This window comes from Mustela putorius, unplaced genomic scaffold, assembly GCF_011764305.1.
Source record: "Mustela putorius furo isolate JIRA1106 unplaced genomic scaffold, ASM1176430v1.1 tig00003976_pilon_pilon_pilon, whole genome shotgun sequence".
In the NCBI taxonomy this organism is placed as follows: domain Eukaryota; kingdom Metazoa; phylum Chordata; class Mammalia; order Carnivora; family Mustelidae; genus Mustela; species Mustela putorius.
This window is the reverse complement of record NW_025422118.1, coordinates 3,753,344-3,774,386: the sequence shown is the minus strand read 5'-3', so window position 1 is coordinate 3,774,386 and position 21,043 is coordinate 3,753,344. Positions and strand designations below refer to the sequence as shown.

The 21,043-nt window shown below is 34.0% G+C and overlaps 1 protein-coding gene across 2 annotated transcripts in view; it reads left to right on the top strand.

The window, feature by feature from the left end:
- LOC101687247 (A disintegrin and metallopeptidase domain 3) overlaps positions 1–21,043 on the top strand; it is a 109,751-nt gene that overhangs the window by 75,869 nt on the left and 12,839 nt on the right. For both annotated transcript variants that reach the window (XM_004758204.3, XM_013059259.2), the window contains 5 exons: positions 11,097–11,195; positions 12,832–13,027; positions 13,482–13,572; positions 14,061–14,250; positions 20,100–20,186. In XM_004758204.3, the coding sequence (XP_004758261.1) occupies positions 11,097–11,195; positions 12,832–13,027; positions 13,482–13,572; positions 14,061–14,250; positions 20,100–20,186 (663 nt within the window). The remainder of the gene's footprint in view (positions 1–11,096; positions 11,196–12,831; positions 13,028–13,481; positions 13,573–14,060; positions 14,251–20,099; positions 20,187–21,043) is intronic.

Below are 21,043 nucleotides of genomic sequence, written 5' to 3'. Positions count from 1 at the left end.
TTTTTCAATTGATCATCATATAATTGTTCATAGTAATCTCTTATGAACACTTGTTTTCTTGGTATCAGTTGTAACCTCTCCTTTTCCATTTCTGATTTTATTTATGAAAACTCTCATTTTCTTGGTGAGTCTACCTGAAAGTTGGTTATATTTTTAATCTTTTTAAAGAATTGGCTTAATTTTCATTGATCTTTTCTATTGGGTTTTCAGTCTCCATTTAATTTATTTCCATTTGATTTTTAAATTTTCCTCTACTAACTCTGGTCTTCTTTTTCTACCTCCTTTATAACTATAAAGTCAGATTGGTTTGAGATATTTTTCGTTTCTTGAGATAAGCTATAGTGCTATGTATGTCCCACTTGGAATAGCTTTTGCTATATCACAGACATTTTCCCGTGTTGCATTTAAATTTTCATTTCTTTTAAGGTATATTTTGATTTTTTAATTTCTTCATTGATCCATTGGTTATTCACTAACATATTGTTTTACCACCACATATTTGTAATTTTTTCAGATTTCTTCTTGCAATTGATTTCTTCTTTCATACCTTTGTCAGAAAAGATATTTGACAAGATTTTAGACTTCTTAAAACTACTGAGTCTTTTTTTGTGGACAACACATGATCTAAAATGGAAAATGTTTCATGTGCACTTGAAAAATATGTATTTTTGCTGCTTTTGAAAGGAATGTTGATCTATTAGTTCATCTGGTCATATGTGTGTTTTTATTTTCTATTCTTAGAAAATTAAAATAGTTCTGAAATTCCAAAATCTACATTAATATTTTGTTAAAACTGTGTGAAATTGTTTTTATTTTTTCTCTTCAAATTGTCATATAAACTTCAGTTAGTTAACAGGCATTATAATATTAGTTTCAGTAGTAGAATTTAGTGATTCATCACTTACATATAACACCCAGTGCTCATCACAAGTGCCCTCCTTAATGCCCATCACCCATTTAAACCATCCTCTTCCCACCTCACCTCCATAAACCCTGTTTGTTTTCTATAGTTAAAGAGTCTCTTTTATGGTTGGTCTCTCTGTTTTTCCCCTGAGTTCACTGTTTTATTTTTTAAATTCTACATGTGAGGGAAATCATATGGTATTGTCTTTCTCTGACTGACTTCTCATAGCTTAATACTATCTAGATCCATCCACATCATTGCAAATGACAAGATTTATCTTTTTACATCTTTACCCATTCATCAGTCAGTGGATCCTTGGGCTCTCTCCATAATTTAGCTACTGTTAATAATGCTGCTATAAACCTTGGGGTGCAATGTATCCCATCAAATTAGTATTTTTGTATCCTTGGGTTATTACCCAGTATGTTACTGCTGGATCATAGGGTAGTTCTTTTTTTTAACTACTTGTCCCATTGTCACTGAAGACATCAGTGCCCAATTCTGCTTCTGCATGCCATACCTAGCCAAATGATTGGTAGAAATCTGTGTTGTATTGACAAAGGCATTATGACCTTATCTTTGGTTTTCAACAAAAAAGACTTGTGATTATCTAGGTGGTCTTCATTACATTTATATAATGAAGTGTTTATTCATAAAGTTATTAATGAACATTTAGGTTATTTTCATTTGTAGCTATTATGAAAAATATCTCCAAAGAATATTCATGTTCAAATCTTTGTTGACTTGTGTTTTCATTTCTGTTGGGTAAATATCCAGGAGTGAGATTGATGAGTCATAATGTTAATTTACTATTAAATCTATAATAAAATGTCAAACTGCTTTCCTAAATATTATATTATTTGACATTCCAAACATCTTGTGTATGAGTGGTAGCTATTTCTTATCCTCATCAACATTTATTATTGCCAGTCTTTTTCATTTTAGTCATTTGCATGTGTGCATTGTGGTTTTAATTTGTATTTCCTTGATGACTAATTATATTGGACAGTGTTCCATATGATTATGGGACATTCATATTTCTCCTTTTTAAAGTGTCTGTTCAAACATTTTGCACATATTTATAGGGTTGTTTGTTTTTCTAAAATGTAGTTATAGAAATTCTTTTTTTTTTAAAGATTTTATTTATTTATTTGACAGAGAGAAATCACAAGTAGGCAGAGAGACAGAGGGAAGTAGGCTCTGCTGAGCAAAGAGCCTGATATGGGGCTCGATCCCACTGGGAGTCATGACCTGAGCCGAAGGCAGTGGCTTTAACCCACTGAGCCACCCAGGTGCCCAGTTATAGAAATTCTTTTTTTTTTTTTTTTTTTTTAAAGATTTTATTTATTTATTTGACAGAGAGAGATCACAAGTAGACAGAGAGGCAGGCAGAGAGAGAGAGGGAAGCAGGCTCCCTGCTGAGCAGAGAGCCCGATGCGGGCCTCGATCCCAGGACCCCGAGATCATGACCTGAGCCGAAGGCAGCGGCTTAACCCACTGAGCCACCCAGGCGCCCTAGAAATTCTTAATATAAACTATATACAAGTCTTTTGTGAAATTTTTTTTTTTTTTTTTTTTTTTTTTTTTAAAGATTTTATTTATTTATTTGACAGAGAGAAATCACAAGTAGATGGAGAGGCAGGCAGAGAGAGAGAGAGGGAAGCAGGCTCTCCGCTGAGCAGAGAGCCCGATGCGGGACTCGATTCCAGGACTCTGAGATCATGACCTGAGCCGAAGGCAGCGGCTTACCCCACTGAGCCACCCAGGCGCCCCTCTTTTGTGAAATTTTTTCCCAGTATGTGGGTTGGCTTTGTATTTTCTTGATGATATCTTTTAAAAAGTCAAAGTTTTTAATTGGGTGAAGTTCAGTTTATCATTTTTTTGTTTTTGTTTTTTGCATTATGCTATTTGTGCCTTATGTATCCCAAGATTTTAAAGATTTCTCATAAGTATTCTTCAAGAAGTTTATTGATTTTAGCTTTTATGTGTATATCTATGATCCATTTTAAGTAATATTTGTAAGTTAAGTATCAGGGCATTTTTTTTTTTTCTGTATATATTTCCAACTGTTCTAGACCCATTTGTTGAAAAATCATCTTTTTCTTGGTATCTATATTGAAAAGCATTATATCACATACTTTGTGTTCCATTATTCTGTATATCTATCTTTATACCAACACTAGATTTCCTTACTCTAATTCATAAAATCAGGTAAAATGCATCTTCATATTTTGTATTTCTTTATCAATACAGGTTTTGTGATTTTAGGTTTTTGCATTTCTATGTAAAATTTAGAATCAATTTGTCTATTCCTACTCACACCCCCTAAAGAAAAAAAATAATCCTCCTGAAAGTTTGATTGGGATTTTCAAAAAATCTATGGAATTTGTGGAGGATGGACATATTCATAATTTTATGATTTTCAAACTATAAACATGACGTATTGTTCCATTTATTTAGGTATCTTTAAGTCTTAAAGTTAACCCTAAATATTTCATATTTTTGAATGTTACTGTAAAGTGGGTACTTGTAAAAATTTTAATTCCCAGTATCCTTTGCAGGCATATAGAAATAAAATTAAATCATGAAATTTGTTCACTCCTCCTATTAATGTTATTTTGAATGACTGATTTATATTTTGAAAAATAGTTACAAAATAGCTGAATCAGAATTATCAACAGAAATGAGTATATGAAAAACAATATGCTTCTGGAGTTTATTCCAAAAATAGAGGAACATTTCAGTATTTTTCAACATATACTATTAAATTTATAAAGAGAGAAAAATTATAAAATACTACATATTGAAGAGAATTTGATAATGGCTTAGACAACCAGGAGAAAAGAAAATGTCCTTTTCATTCTCAGATTTCTCAATGATGATCCTTGGCTACCTAGTTTATAAAGTTTTAGCTTCCAGTCCCATGATGGAATTTTATTCCTAAAGCACAAGTGTCCTTACAAGTCAACTTCTAAGCCAGGCATTTAGTCTAGATTTATACTATTCATTGAGTATTGTGAAAACTTACTCTCTACTATAGGCTCTTCTTTGATACTAGCCTTGGAATTCTCTGTGATGTCATTGATTTTTGCTCCCCCCACATTAATATTTAGTGTGTATTTGATCCCCTATCTTCCCTAAATACTCCTGATAATTTTTCATTAAAACATTTATATTGTGAAGCATAACATACTTTTGTTAATATTGAAATATAAAAATAAAAAAAATCATCTGCCTCCTATAAATTTAAAACATGTTATATAGTAATAAAGATTTGCTATACTTTAATAATACACTAACTTTGTATTAATGTATTAAAGACACAGTATCTAATTTTATATAAAATATTACATGATAAACCAGGTATTACAAAAGATCAGGAATAAATTGTTGTTTTATAAAGGTACCTGATAAATTTATCTACTATTTTGGATGAAAGATCTCTCATTATAGCTTCTCTTACAACATACCACTCAAAACAATTCCATGTATTATAGTTTTCAGAGTACAGATTTATTCTTAGGTTTTGTTTTTCTTTTTCCTTTTTTTTTTTTTTGGTGCAGTTATAAATGGTGTTTTTAAATTTTTCTTTCTGCTAGTTTGTTATTAGCATATAGAAACACTACTGATTTCTCGGTATTAGTTTTGTATCCTGCAACTTTATTGAATTCATTTATTACTTCTAGTAGTTATTTGGTGGAATTTTTAGGATTTGGTGGTATTATGTTATCTGCAAATAGAGACAGTTTGTATGCAAATATTATGTTATCTGCTCTACTTATTTACCAATATGGATGCCTCTTATTGTCTGATTGCTGTGGCTAGAACTTCTAGCACTATATTGAATATAACTGGTAATAGTGGACATCCTTGTCTTGTGTTTGGTCTCAGAAGAAAATCTCTCAGTTTTTCCACATTGAGTATGATATTAGATGTACTGGAAGATCTATATTCTGAAAACTGAAATGACACTGATGAAAGAAATCGAAGATTACACAATCAAATGGGAAGATATTCCATGATCATGGATTGGAAAAATTCATGTTGTGAAAGTTTTCATATTATCCAAAGCAATCCACAGACTTTCAGCTCAATTCCTATCAAAATACCAACGGCATTTTTCACAGAACTAACAAAATGACACTAAAATTTATATGGAATCACAGAAGACCCTGAATATGAGTCAATACACCAGAGGGTGATCTTAAGACTGGCAGAAAAAGCTCCACAAATAAATGTAGGGGAGAAGCCAAATCTGGGAGGTTAGAAAAGGCAAGAACAGTGGTTGGGACCTGCCTGCAGGAGGGAGTTGCAGGCATTGAAAGTGGAAAGCACCAGTAAGCATCATGGGGAAAAAGAGTCCCTGTAATGTCCGGCCTTGAAAACCAGAGGGACTGAACTCTCTGTTTGCATAACCAGGAGGACTTGGAGCCTAGAGCTTTGAAAGTCAGCCTGGAGGGCAAGTGAAGCTGAGTCCCCACCCTTAAAAAGACAACAGCTTGCAGAGAGGCAATATAGAATGGACAGTTTGTACAACACCTGGGACAAATGGGAGAGATATCCCTGTATAAGGATTTTAGAGCATGTTGGGGTCTTTTCTAGGAACAAAGGAGCTGGCATCTGCCATTTTCCTCCTCAACCCCTAGCATAAACACAGAGCAGAGCCACTTGCAAAGGTGGTGCTGAGTATATGCTTGCTACCTGATCTGCTAACACCGTGCCCCACCCACTGATGACTGGCCCAGTCCAAGATTTCTAACCTCAGAAATGGACTTTGCGTGAATTATTTTAATGCTGCACACCCTGCCTAACAGCTGCCTCCAGGCACTGCATCGCTTAGGGGACTCAGTTTAGGACTAATGGCTCAGCTCAAATTTTGCTAACTGCTTTGTGTGCCCCACCCACCTACCACAGAGCCTCAACTTCTTCCACAATTCACACCCAGCTACCAGGGACACAGACATCACATGTCCCAGGTTGTCACCACTGCAGCATGCCACCTGTAGAAGTTACTTTAGGTAGTCTTGAGCAATGGAATGTAGAAAGGGCCCACAGTGACCACCTGGCTGAAAACATAGTCCCATCAGGCGACCCACCTCAAAATATCCATAGCCCCTAACTAACCAATGGGCTACTTAAAACTAGGCACAGTTACCAAAATACTACCTCACCTTTTCACTTTAAATATGGCCCCTAACCACTGCCTTATTGCAGACAGCCTCTCCTTTGCTGTTTATTCCCCCCTTCCCCATTCCTTTGCAGTGTATTTAATAAACTTCTGACTCCTTTGTTGGGTGAATCCTTTCACTGCCTGATCATTGGCTTTCACCCAATCATTGCCCCACTCTTTGGAGGTCTCCATCTGATTGAGAGACATAACACACTGGATCCCCCTATCTGCTGCTGCTAACATGCACTGTGCCTCTGACTACTACCCTGCTTTGGGGGACCCAAACTAAGACTACTGATTCAGCAAAAATTTCTCCAATGCTGTGAGTGCTTTATCCAGCCACCACCTTGCCCCATGCCAAGCCCCTGTGCTCACAGATGCCTCGCACTGTGGCTAGCCACTGCTTGATCCTGATCACCTTGGCAGCCACACACACTGCATCGTGGCTGCTGCCACTAACATGTGCCATGCCCCTGGCCACTGCTGCACTTTGGGAGATCCAGGCTACTAACAGCTCACTGCAAATTTTGCTAAGATCACCACCTACCATGAGCCCTCCTGAAGTTTTGTCCCCTGAAAGCTGTCCTACCTGGGTTTCATTAATACCACAAAGAGCACACAATAGCCTACAAGAGGCAGAGGTTTAGCACAGAAGTCTAGACTGAAAGGAAAAGGTACTCAGAAATAATAGCAGAACGGAATCAACACACAGGAGACTCCTCTGAAGAGCCCAGGTTTTGGTGAACAGATAGTATAGTGCACTGCAGGGCACTATAGGACCTCTTCTTCATAAAGCCACAACTTTTAAAAACAAAGGATGTAGATGACTTTCCTAACACACAGAAACAAGAGGTAGACAAAATCAGGTAGAGAAATTTGTTGCAAATGAAAGAACATGGCAAAATCATAGCAGGAGATCCAAGTGAAACAGGAATAAGTAATATGCCTAATAGAGAATTTAATGATTATAAAGATACTCCCTGGACTTTGGAAGAAAGTGGAAGACATCAGTGAGACCCTAGATGAAAAAATAAAATATATCAAAGATGAAGAACTCAATAAATGAAATTAAAATACAATGGATGGGTTAAATAGTAGGTTACATGGAGCAGAGGAATGTATCAGTGACCTAGAGATAGAATGGAAAACAGGCTGAACAAGGGAGAGACGAACAAATGTTGAATAATAAAAATACACCCAGAGAACTCAGTGACTCAATCATAATCATATTCACATTTTAGGGATCCCAGAAGGGGAAGAGAGGAAAAAGGGGGCTGAAAATATACTTGAAGAAATAATAGCTGGGAAATTAACAAATCTGGGGCGGGAGACAGACTTTTCAGGAGGCACAGAGAGCCCTTGACAAATTCAACCTAAAGGGGTCTACACCAAGACACATAGAAATTAAAATGGCAAAAAATCATGATAAAGAATTTTAAAGGTTATAAATTAAAGACAGATACATACAAAGGAAACCCTATAAAGCTATAAGGTTATTTTCCAGAAAGGAGTGGCATGAAGTATCCAAAGTGTTGAGGGAAAAATCTGTATCCAAGAATACTCTATCCAGTAAGGCTATTATTCAGAATAGAAGGAGAGGTAGTGTCTCAAACAATCAAAAAACTAAAAGATTTAATAACCACTGAACTAGCTCTATAAGAAATTTTAAAGGGGTTCCTTTGAATGGAAAGGAAAGACCGTAAGTGAGAATATGAAAAATAGAAAACACAAAAGCAGTAAAAATAAGTGTTTCTGTAAAAGTCAAGACACTCATAAAATAAGAGGATATAAAATATACCAAATATCTAAAATGTAAAGGGGAGAGGAGTAAAAAATGAGTTCAAAATGAAGTGACCAGCAGTTTAATATAGACTGCTATATGTAGAAGATGTTATATATAAATCTAATAGTAACTGAAAATAAAAAAAAAAAAAACAGGAACAGATATGCAAAAAATAGAATAAGGTATTCAAGTATATCATTAAAGAAAACCAACAAGCCATGGAAGAAATAAAGAGAAGAAAAGATCAGAGAAAAGCTACAAAAACAACCATATATCAACTAACAAAATGGCAATAAATATGTACCTATCAATAATTATTTTGAATATAAGTGGACTAAACACTCCAAGAAACAGAGGGTGTCACAGTGGATTAAAAAAGACTCATCCACATGCTGCTTACAAGGGACTAATTTCAGACCTAAAGATATTTGTAGATTGAAAGTGAGGGGATAGAGAAACACTAACTATGCAAATGGAATGCAGAAGAAACCCAGAGTAGAACACCTGCATCAGACAAAATGACTTTAAAAAAAAATTTAAATTCCAGTCAATACATAGTGTAATATTATTTTCAGTTGTACAAAACAATGATTCAACAATTCTATACATCAGCCAGTGCTCATCAAAATAAGCATAGTCCTTAACTCCACCACATACTTAACATATTACCTTACCCACCTTCCTTCTGGTAACTGTCAGTTTATTCTCTGTAGTTAAAAGCCTTTTTCTTGGTTTGCCTTTCTCTTTTTTTCCCCCCTTTGCTCATTTGTTTTGTTTCTTAAATTCCACAAATAAGCAAAATCTTTTATTTTTCTTTCTCTGACTGACTTGTTTCTCTTAGCATAATACTCTAGATCTGTCCATATCATTGAAATTGGCAAGATTAATACTTTTTTATGACTTAGCAATATTCTATCATAAATATATGCCACACATCTTTATCTAGTCATACATCAATGGACACTTGGGCTGCTTCCATAATTTGGCTATTGTAGATAACACTGCTATGAACATTGGGTGCATGAATCCCTTGGAATTAGTATTTTTGTATTGTTTGGGTAAATACCTCATAATATAATTGCTAGGTCATAGGCTAGTTCTATTTTTAACTTTTTGAAGAACCTCCATACTGTTTTCCAGAGTGGCTGCACCAGTTTGCATTTTGCCTTTCTCCACATCCTTGTAAACCAAGAAATAGACTCTTAACTATATAGAAAAAACACATGTTTACCAAAGGGGGGGTAGGTAGGGCATGAGTTAAATAGGTGATGGGCATTAAGGAGCGCACCTGTCATGATGTGTACTGTGTGATGTATGGAATCTGAAATAAAACACTGTATGCTAACTACACTGGAATTAAAATAAAATAAAGAGAAAAAGAAGATTAGAAGGCAACATATTCAATGGGACAAGGTATTAGTGAGGATGTGGAGAAAAAGGTACACTTGAACACTGTTGGTGGGAATTTAAATTGGTGCAGCCATTGTGAAGTACACTGTGGAGTTTCCTCAAAAAATTGAAAATAAAAATTCATATGATCCAATAATTCCACTACTGTTATTTATCTAAACAAAAGGACTAATTCAAAAAGATACATGCTCCCCTACATTTATTGCAACATTATTTACAATAGCCAATATATGGAAGCTATTTAAGTGTCCATCAATGCATGAATGGATAAGGAAAAGAAAAGTGTACACACACACACACACACACACACACACACACAGTGGGATATTATGCAGCTGTAGAAAAGATTGAGATTCTTCCATTTGAGACAACATGGATATATTGTCTATTATATTAGAGGGTATTTTTCTAAGTGAAATCAGTCAGATTGAGAAAGACAAATGCCATATGATTACACTTATAAGTGGAATAAAAAATGTCAAATGTTTAAACAAACAAAAAGCAAAATCAGATCTATAAATACAGAGAACAAACTGATGGTTCCCAGAGGGGTGGATGGTGAGTGATTGGACAAAATGGGTGAAGGGGAGAGAAAGATACAGATTTCCAGTTATGGAATGAATAAGCTACAGGAATAAAAGGTATAGCATAAGGAATATAATCAATGATTTTTTAGAATAATGTGTGAGGACTGATGGTAGCTATACTTATTTACCTAGCATAATGTATAAACTTGTCAAAGCACAAAATTGTAAACCTGAAATTAGTGTAACATTCTGTGAACTATATGCAAGTAAAACAATTCACCGTAAAATGAAAATAAATGAATACATATATGTAACACTAATATTTTTCACACATACTATAAATTCACACATTTGGTGGGGATTAGGGTGGAGTAAAGCTTTATCCATAAACTTAAAGAACAAACCATAAAAACGATTATGGTTCTAAGATTTTATGAGTTTGCAATTTCATGATATCACAATATCAAGAAGTTACCAGGAAAAAAAAAAGTAAATTGTCATGACAAATTTTAAAATGTAGTGATAATATGTCAGTGGCTAAGAGTTAATGTTATTAATATAATCCTTATAAATAAAGGAAATATGTGTCTTACTTAATATCCACCACCAGTCTCACCTAACTCCCCATGCTTTTCCCCTCCCAAACCCTCAGTTTGTGTCTCAGAGCACTGAGTGTGGTGTATAAACAATGAATCTTGGAACACTGAAAAAATAAAATAAATTTTTTGAAAAAGAAAAGACTGTAAATAAATAAAGGAAATAAACAGAAATTCATCAACAGAAATATAGACACAAAAATATAAACCATAATGTGCAGATACATATAATTTTTAGTACATGGGTAATACAAATAATAATATTGAAGTAAATATAAACAGTTATTTGTGCCTATCCACTTTACTAATTTTTAAATATTACTGTCAGTCTTGTGAAACATATCTCTTACTATGTAGAAAGAAGAAAAGTATATTATGAAGAGTCATTACTATTTTTATGCTCTACTATCTAATAATTTATGGAATTAATGTTTAATATGGGGGCTTAGAATTAAAAAGATATTGACAAACTTTTTTCTTTAAAACATTATTTAGTATAATAAAATGTTATAATTTAGCATCTCTATTCTGTCACATCCATAAATTGTTATATATTCCCAAGATGGTATCTTGAGGAGGTTTGGTAAAATAGAAAAGTATTCCTCAAATAATTAACTTGGTGAAATATTTTGTATATTTTGACAATAAATACAATTATTTATTTAATTGAAAATTCCTATTATTTAACTCTTATATTCGTTTGTAGGAATGCAGTCATAAAAAATGTTGTAATCCTTTAGATTGTACTCTGATTGGATATGCAGAATGTGGCAATGGACCATGCTGTGATAGAAAAACATGTCAGGTAAGCTTTCAAAATACTACATGATTTCCTTCCATAATTTTTTGTGTTCTTGTGCATTTATTTTTATAGTATTTTTTAAACTGTTTATTTTACACAACTTTCAAACATGTAACTTTATATACCTGATTCATACACTGTTGATTTCCACATTCTGAGGATGTCTTTTGGCTTTTTTCAAACTCCTTATCTGTGCCTCTCACTGCACTGTTTTTAATCTACCCAGGCCACATCCAGTTATTATTTAATATTAATTCCAGATTATTTGGACAGTTTGAACTCCTCTTGGTCATACCTGAATTAACCTCTTCATGATCACACAACTTTATGACAAAATTACAAATAAGCCACCCGAAACACGGTTGACATACAATGTTTGAATAAACGAACAATAATAGTAATCTCATTTTGAGAATAGCAGAAAAGAAGTCCATGTAGAATAGTTAGCAACATGTAGCATGTCTAATATCTAATACTGAAGTTTAACTTTGCAAGGACTCCTGGTCCCAGAAGTAGATTGAATTTTTGACTTCCCTTGGGAAGTTGTCCATTCAATTTTCCTTTGTAGCCACACATGAAAGGAGACTGAGTAAGATTCGTTTTGGGGGAGCACTTCATTGTAGTGTCTTGTCTTTTCTGTGCCAATTTCAGGAGTCAATGACAATTATAGAAGCTGATTAATTAGAGATCTTGATTGCCAGATTTCAGATTAGCCAGGTTCTCTGTCGATGAAAACTCTTCTAACATCAACCTACTTTGTTCTATGTACGTTTATTTTCATACTATGTGCTCCTTTCACTCTGTAATTAAAGCCAATGGTCACTTATCTTCAAGGAGTATAAATATAGAGGCAAGCCTCGAGTTTCTACCACTTAGCAATAAACTTTGTCACTCTTCCCATCACCAGAGTGCTCATCTTGGCCTTTGTCTCCAAATCAGCAGGATTGAGCAATAAGGCTTTTCTACACAGCCCCTTGCCTTTTCTTTTGCACATGGAGCTGATTGCTACATTTGGTAGAGCCTTTAAAAACATTAAGGTGAAAAGGACGTTCCATAACATTTGCCATTGACAGGCGAACAATTTAGTGGCATTTACTACCTTCACAGTATTGTGCAACTGCCACTTCTATCTAGTTCCAAAACATGTTCCTTACTCAATCAAGAGACTCAGAGACCTTGAAGCCCTTGTTCTCCTTTCTCTCTCCCCCTCAGTCCCTAGCCTCCACCAATTTGTGTTCTGTCTGGAGGAACCTATTCTGGACATTTCATTTAAGTAGAAGCATAGAATGTATGACCTTTTGTGGTGGCTTTCTTCACTTAAGATAGTGTTGAAGGTTCATCCACCTTGTAGCATATATATATCAGTGCTCCTTTATATGACTGAAAATATTCCACTGTACGAATATACCACAATATGTTAATATACTCACCCACTGATGGACATTTGGGTTTTTTCCAATCTATTTTACTTAAGAGTAAATTGATAGTTCATAATTTGACCTTAAGTACTGAAAAATGTAATAATAATGGAAGTGACAGAAATACACAGCTCTTGTTAAAGGTTTTTGTTTGTTTGTTTGTTTTTTACATTTTTGGTTTACTACTTTAAAAAAAAGGCTGATTTTTCTTTGTCTCACAGATAGCCGAAAGAGGACGTTTATGTAGGAAAATGACAGATCCATGTGATTTTCCAGAATATTGCAATGGATCATCTGTATTTTGTGTACCTGATGTGAAATCTGCTGATTTAGAACCATGCAATAATAAGACTGCTTATTGCTTTAAAGGAGTCTGCCAAGATCCAGATATGCAATGTGAAAAATTATTTGGCAAATGTAATAGATGTATCTTTTTTTCTGGGGTTCATTTTCAAACTGTGTTTTTCTAAAGACAGTAATCTATCCAATTGCCTTCATACTGTTTGTATAAACTCAAATTTGAAAATAAAATTGTGAATCAGTGTGACTTTGAACTATGTAAAGAGGCAAAATAGACCTAATAAGTATAGAACAAAAACAAAACAAAAAGGTATTAATTAAGTTTCAGATGATTGGTGCAAAGAAGTGTAGAGTATTAGGATTGTAGATAAGAGAGCAAATGACTGGTTTCTTAGTCATTTCTGCCTATCAAAATTTTCCTGTTCTCAAGTGGGTAATTTTTAGTGTTTCTCCTTTTGTTTCCAGGAGAGGACACTAAATATTTATAGTAGATGACACTGAAGGGCATTGCTATTGTCTAGATATCTCTATATTAATTTTTTAAAGAGTAATTATAACTTTATATTTTCAGTCGCTAAAGTTTCTACTTATCTATGTACACAAGAAGTGAATTTTCAAGCAGATAATTTTGGAAATTGTGGAAAATCAAGTTGTAATTTTGGGTGTGTATTCAGATAACTATAATTTTTCAAATGTGTGTGTGTGTGTGTGTGTGTGTGTCTGTGTGTGTGTGTGCATGCATGCGCAAAAATAAGTTAATGCCAGGCGCCTTAATAATTAACAGTTCAAACAGTGGGTTAGCCGCTGCCTTTGGCTCAGGTCATGATTTCAGGGTCCTGGGATCGAGTCCCGCATCGGGCTCTCTGCTCAGCGGGGAGCCTGCTTCCTCCTCTCTCTCTGCCTGCCTCTTTGCCTACTTGTGATCTCTCTCTGTCAAATAAATAAATAAAATCTTAAAAAAAAAATAAGTTAATGCCAATGAGAGATGGACCTAGTATATACAGATAAATTTATTTGTTATACTTCATGATATATGTTCTGAATAACTTTTATGTTATGATCTGAGACGCATTTTGAATTATTTTCATGTTTTGAACTGTTAATTACTTAATACAGTGACATATGAGTTTTTTTTGCCTTCTATTGACAGGAGTATCCTTTGTGGAAAGATAGTTTGTCACTGGACACATTCAGAAATAGTACCAACAAAAACTTATGATGTTCAATATACTTACCTTGGAGGCCATATCTGTTTGTCGGCATATTTAAGAAATGAAACACATACTGCAGGTCATGATACTACCATAATGAACAGTGGTACTATGTGTGGAGTAGATAAGGTAAATAAAAATTTTACTCGATTTCCATATATGTGTGCATCTGAGTGTCTGTGTATGTAAATATTTGTTCATGAGAGAGAGATAAAAAAAAGAGAGAGAGGATAAGGTTCAAGATGTCAGTCTGGAAAAACCCTGAACTCACTTCCTCCCTGGACATACTGAATCTAAATACTACTGAGATATAGATATATCTCCTGGAGAGCAAAAGAGAGAGAGAGAGACTTAAAGATATTTTTATTTATAATTAATGTTATAAATTTTGGTTACTGTATCATGATCTTAAGATTCAAATCTCGGAATTTCTATTAGTCAAAGGAACACTTGCTAGTGGACTATCATTGTTTTATTATAAATTTTGCTATAGATATGTAAACTTGTTTTCTCACACTTGAGAATATAAACCTCTTTGTTAGGCTAGGATCTAAACTTCAAAAAATTTGTGTAATAAAGAACAAAAAAGAACAGATAATACACCAAAAAAGTAGGTCAGAACAACCCAATAACAACAACAAAAAAAAAGCAACAAAAGACAAGAATTTAATCTTTCTATAATTGACAAGGAGAATTAATTTCATTGTAGTGAAACTAAAACTTTTTTTGCTCATAGACCAACTTGCCTAATTCTTCCTCCAAAATCATAACATATATATGTAAAAAATTTAGCCTTTCTATAAGACATAATATAAAACAAAGTTTAAGCTTTGTTTATTTTTTTTCTTAAAAATTTTGAGAAATAGAACAAAATATTTTTAAACTGGTACAATTAAAAAATTAGTTGACCAAAGGAATAGCACTGCACAATTATCTCACATTTTATTTTTTTTTTAATTTTTTTTTTTAAATTTTTTTTTTTTTTAAGATTTTATTTATTTATTTGACAGAGGGAGATCACAAGTAGGCAGAGAGGCAGGCAGAGAGAGAGAGAGGAGGAAGCAGGCTCCCCACTGAGCAGAGAGCCCGATGCGGGACTCGATCCCAGGACCCTGAGATCATGACCTGAGCTGAAGGCAGTGGCTTAACCCACTGAGCCACCCAGGTGCCCTATCTCACATTTTAATTAAAATATTTTACATTGAGATATAATATTTTAAGATATACATAGTATACACATATACTGAGATATATATACATATTATGATATACATATATATATTATGTAGTGTTTTCTTTGACACCAGCTGGGTGTCCAACAATTCCAAGTAATTCAATGCTGACACTATTTGGAGATAAAATCACATCCCACAATTTAAAAATTCAGTGCCATAAGATTTTCCCCATTTTAGAGACAAGGTGCAAATCCCAGACCACCCATATTTCTGACCATCTGGCTATGAATATTGGAGGTTACCATGGGCCCCTCCTTGGGTATGATAATTTGCTCATTTGGGTCAGAGAACTCAAGAAAACATTTTATTTATGTTTACCAGTTTTTATAAAGGATACAACTCAGCAACAGCTAAATGGAAGAAATGCATTGAGAAGGGTATATTGGGGGTTGGGGGCAAGGAGGATGTCATAGTGTCCAGGACACCTCTTCACATCTCAGCATTGCCGCGCGATGAAAGTCTTTGAATCTCAATGTTCAGAACTTTTTATCAAGTTCGATTTCTAGCCACACCACTTTTCCTACTTAGAGGTCTGTGACAGGGGCTAAAAGCTCCACCCTAAGTCACCCCATAAACATAAACTCAGGTTTGGTTGGAAGCAGACTAATAACAGAAAACATTCTTATCACATGGGAAGTTCCAAGGGGATTTAGATGCTCTGTGCCAGAAACCAGGGACAAAGACCAAGGTATTTTTATGTGTTATACCACACACACACACACACACACACTCAAACACTATTTTGTTTATGTTAATGAGTGATTAAATAAGTTAGTAAATTTATGTATTTACTCCATCATATTTACAGTAAATATTTTTCAGTTTAAATTATTTTTTAAAGGGTGACATATTAGTTTATAATGTAGTCAGTACTAGTATGTTCCTTTGCAACTACATCATTGTTTTTATGTCAGAATAAAATTATCTCAAGTTTACTAGTCACTTCCATTTTCCTCTTAATTTTCATTTCTTAAAATATTATATCTCAATGATGAATCTGATACCATCAAGAATCAAACTCTCAGCAGGTTTTCATTTTATTTTATTTTATTTTTTTTTTTTGGTAGGGGTGGGATGTCCTGCTGGTGGAGATTGAAAAACTGACTTAAAGGTTTATATAAAAGTGCAAAGGAGAGAAGACATACAAACTTCTAACAGACACATGAAAAAATGTTCATCATCTTTAGCCATCTGGGAGATTCAAATCAAAACCATTGAGATACTACCTTACACCAGTTAGAATGGCCAAAATTAACAAGACAGTAAACAACAAGTGTTGGAGAGGATGTGGAGAAAGGGGAACCCTCTTACACTGTTGGTGGAATTGCAAGTTGGGGCAGCCACTTTGGAGATCAGTGTAAAGATTCCTTAAGAAATGAAAAATAGAGCTACCCTATGACCCTGCAATTGCACTACTGGGTATTTGCCCCAAAGATACAGATGTAGTGAAAATAGGGGCCATCTGTACCCCAATGTTCATAGCAGCAATGGCCACAGTCACCAAACCGTGGAAAGAACCAAAATGCCCTTTGGTGGATGAATATATGGTCCAGGGACACCTGGGTGGCTCAGTGGGTTAAGCCTCTGCCTTCGGCTCAGGTCATGATCTCAGGGTCCTGGGATTGAGCCCCGCATCAGGCTCTCTGCTCTGCAGGGAGCCTGCTTCCTGCTCCCTCTCGCTGCCTGACTCTCTGCCTACCTCTCTGCCTACTTGTGATCTCTGCCAAATAAATAAATAAAATCCTTAGAAAAAAAAGTTATGGTCCATATACACTATGGAATATTATGCCTCCATCAGAAAGGATGAATACCCAACTTTTGTATCAACATGGACGGGACTGGAAGAGATTATGCTGAGTGAAATAAGACAGGAGTGAGAGGGGAAGGGAAGGGAAGAGAGGGGAGGAAAAGGGCAGGGAAAGAAAGAGAAGGGAAGGCAGGGACTGAGATGGAGGGAGGGAGACTGGCTTTTCCTACTTGGTTCAGTGGGAGCTATAAGTTGGCATGATGTTTTACTCCCACATTATTTTTAATTAAAAGAAAAATAATGCAAAACTGGCAGTCTTTTCCATGTGACAAGGATTTGTCAAATGACAGTCTCATTTGGGAACCAGCCATTTAGGTCGTGGTACTTCCAAAACTTTAAATGGATAGCGATTCTCCTAAAGGACAGACCACTTGCAAAGTCCAAAATCTATAGTCATCATTAATTCAATTGCTTTAGGAAACAAAATACCTTCCTTAATTTTCTCCTTTGGGATAAAATTGTTTTGTGGAATGCATTTTGTAATTGAGAGAACGGAGAGGTGAGTAGTGAATATGAGAGCTAACTGCTTCTGTGGTTTTGTGGACACTTCTGTGGATAATTCCACATTTTGGCCCTCCTGTCCAAACTGCATTTTTGACTCTTTTTCCTTTGCTTTTCTTTATTACTCTGAGGCTGCAGATACTCCAAGCATTATAGGCTGGTCAACCAAAGCTCTCTCCTTGACCATTGTATGTGATGTGGTTGCTTCCTCACTTCATTTTACCCATTGGTGGCCTTCATTTTATTTTGAAATCCCAGGAAGTTCTTAAATCTCTCATCTTCTAATTGCCTTGTTCTGATTCTCCTTTACTCACAGTAATTAGGAAAAGGGGAGTAATTGTGAGTGCCATGTCTGTGAATTTGAATTGAAATTATTCTGTGGTTATTTAAAAAATTCATCAAAGATATACTTCATTTTCATTTGTTACTTCACATTGTTCAGTTGATTTCAGAGTGGTTGGAAAGGAAAGACTTCTTTACCTTATTATTATTAATGTGGTCCTTTACAAAAATTATCTTAACATAAAAGAACAGAAAAGAGGAAGGAGGGGAGACCTTATATCTTATTTATAACACGAGGAAACGTATGTCTCTTGTGAATCGTAATAAAATTTTAAATGAAACACATATATTTATACTGCATGGATATAGGCATTATTCCAGTAATGCAAGTTTGCTTAATACTGGATGTGACAGAAAGCTCTTTTGATTTCTTTTTTATTTATAAGACTTAGCACAGAAGAGTTTATTGAAGTAATTTCTAGCTCAGGTAGGGTAGAGAAGATAACACCTCTCAGCACATTCATTTTTAACCTGAAGATGGGTATGTTTAGGACATATTTAATTGTCCAAAATTAGATAAGTTAATCATTGAATAGATAAGTAAAATTAACTGCCTTTTTCTTACTCACACCTGGGACTGTAAGAAAATATGCTTACAGAATCCAGGCATTTCTCTTTCAAGAAATATGCATTTACATATATATATATATTTTCCTTTGATACATGATGTAACTGCCTCTGAAACATTATCTGTGACTCTTATTCAAAGACGGAAGTCTTGTAGATTAGTTTATATTAAAAAAAAATCATCCCAACCATTGCCCAGGGCTAAGTACTTTTATAATGTCTCTTGCTTTTGCTGTCATTACAAAAGGAGCGAGCTACACACTGATCTGTTTACTTGAAAATTGTATCCAAAGCATAGGTCTTAACTTTTCCTGGATTATTTTTCCCCTAAAGACAACCCAGTGAAATATGACTCATCTATTTTTGCCTCATGACAATGTTTTAAAGAGAACTAGAATGAAGATGGTTTAGTGGATAGGTGATGTTGGTTTGTCCAACATTTTGTTATTCTTGCTGGCTTCATCAGAGCACTTTCAGTTAATGAACAAGCTGATATCCTTTCCTTTATGATGATAATTGGTTATGATGATAGGAAATAATGATTTTTAAGACTATTCATCATATAGTGTATATTCTATCAGATAACCTGAGAAAAGTCAGCAGATAATCTTAGAAAATACCCCAAAGATATTCAGATTAAAATAAAATTTGGATATAGGAATAAGCACTTAAAATCTACATGAAAATGAGGTAAATGAACAATAAAACAGTATCTTGTATTAGTGAGCATTTACTATGTGCCAAACATTACTTTTATTCCTTTATGTCTAACAAATAGCTTCATCCTTATACCTACATTTTTTAATAACCTATAGTTTAAAAAATTTTGGATATCAATTGCTATTCCAAATTCAAAGATGGACAAACTGAAGCATGAAGATATTAAATAATTTGTACTAAGGTCCCTTTGCTAATGTGAAAGATAAAATATATTGTCATTAATGTTGGAAATAAACATAAAAATGACAGATACTTAGCATTGGTCAATAAATATGTGGCTCTGTGACTAAAGTAGTTCTTGCACTGAATGTTGGGTCTGTCAGTAACTCATGCATGACCTTAAAAGAGTACATTTATTTTTAGCAAATACAAAATGAGAATAAAAACATCTTTCCTCACAAAGTCAATCTGAGTATATATTATAAAATTGCATAGAAAATAGAAAGACACATCCTAGCCCATTACAAATGATCAGTGTAAGTTATCTATATTTGTTCTTATGCCAGTTAGTATCAATAAACTCACAGCTGTGCTCTCTCATAAGGAAAAAATAGTATCTCATTCTCAGAATTTTATATGTAGTAGTGTAATAACTTGCCATTTAGACTCCCAACTTGTTTTTATTAAAAGGAATAAATGTCATGAAATTGACTCATCTGATGTGTGTGTGTGTGTGGGTGTGTGTGTGTATGTGTATCTATCTTGTGCAATCTACTGGTATAAAATCTACTTTTATACCAAGTACAATTGCTCAACTCTTGAGTTTACATGTAAAATATTTGTTGTTGGTTGTTGTAACATTTTAGTATTGCTTTCGTGGAAGCTGCCAAGAAACCAGTAACTACCCAAATAGACCAAATTGTCGGTCAGAAGTAAATTGCAGTGGACATGGAGTATGTATTATTTCCTCTATTTTTACATATAGTATTTAAAATACATGTCAGTAACTTTTTCCAGGACAATAATAAGGTTCAGAATTATTTGATGTGAAAATTTCTTTTAGAAAATTACTGTTAAATAAGGAAAGTGATTCTATTATGTATATATATACATAAGATTTATGTGTTTAGATTATTATTGGTCTCATGAACTGATAAACTTTGAACTTTGTACAAAAGTGCAGTATGAAACATATTCCAGTATGAAATTTTGGAAATGGGTATAAACATATGTTTATGAATGCTTATATAAATTTTGCTTCTAATTGAATGTATGTGTACTGATATGTTTAAACACATGCACTTAATATACTTATATTACACATATGACTTATAATCTAATGTTTTTATGAGAGAAGAATTTCTTGTTCATTCAGATCTCTTTTGTCCTTTAATATCTTCAATTTATTTCTGTGTATGTCTCTTCTATACTATATTTGAAAACTCATTTGCCAATGGACTTATAGATTATGTCAAATTTTTACTTAGCTAATGTAAATAATGGTATAATGGACATTGTTCTACATTCACCTTTGGACAATTACCTGATTTCTTAAATTGTTAGCAATGAAATCTGATGGGTCAAATTTATGCAGCGTTTAAATTTTCATACATATTGTGTTTTTTTAGAAATATACCAGATTTGCTCTCACCTATCATGAACGAAAATGTGCATTTTCTCAAATTCTAGCCAGACTAGCTTCTTAGTTTTTAAAATCTCTTCTCACAGCTAAATATATTGTTAATTTGCATTTAGTTAGTTAATTAACTAATTAATTAATGAAGTTATTTAATTTATTGTCATTTACATT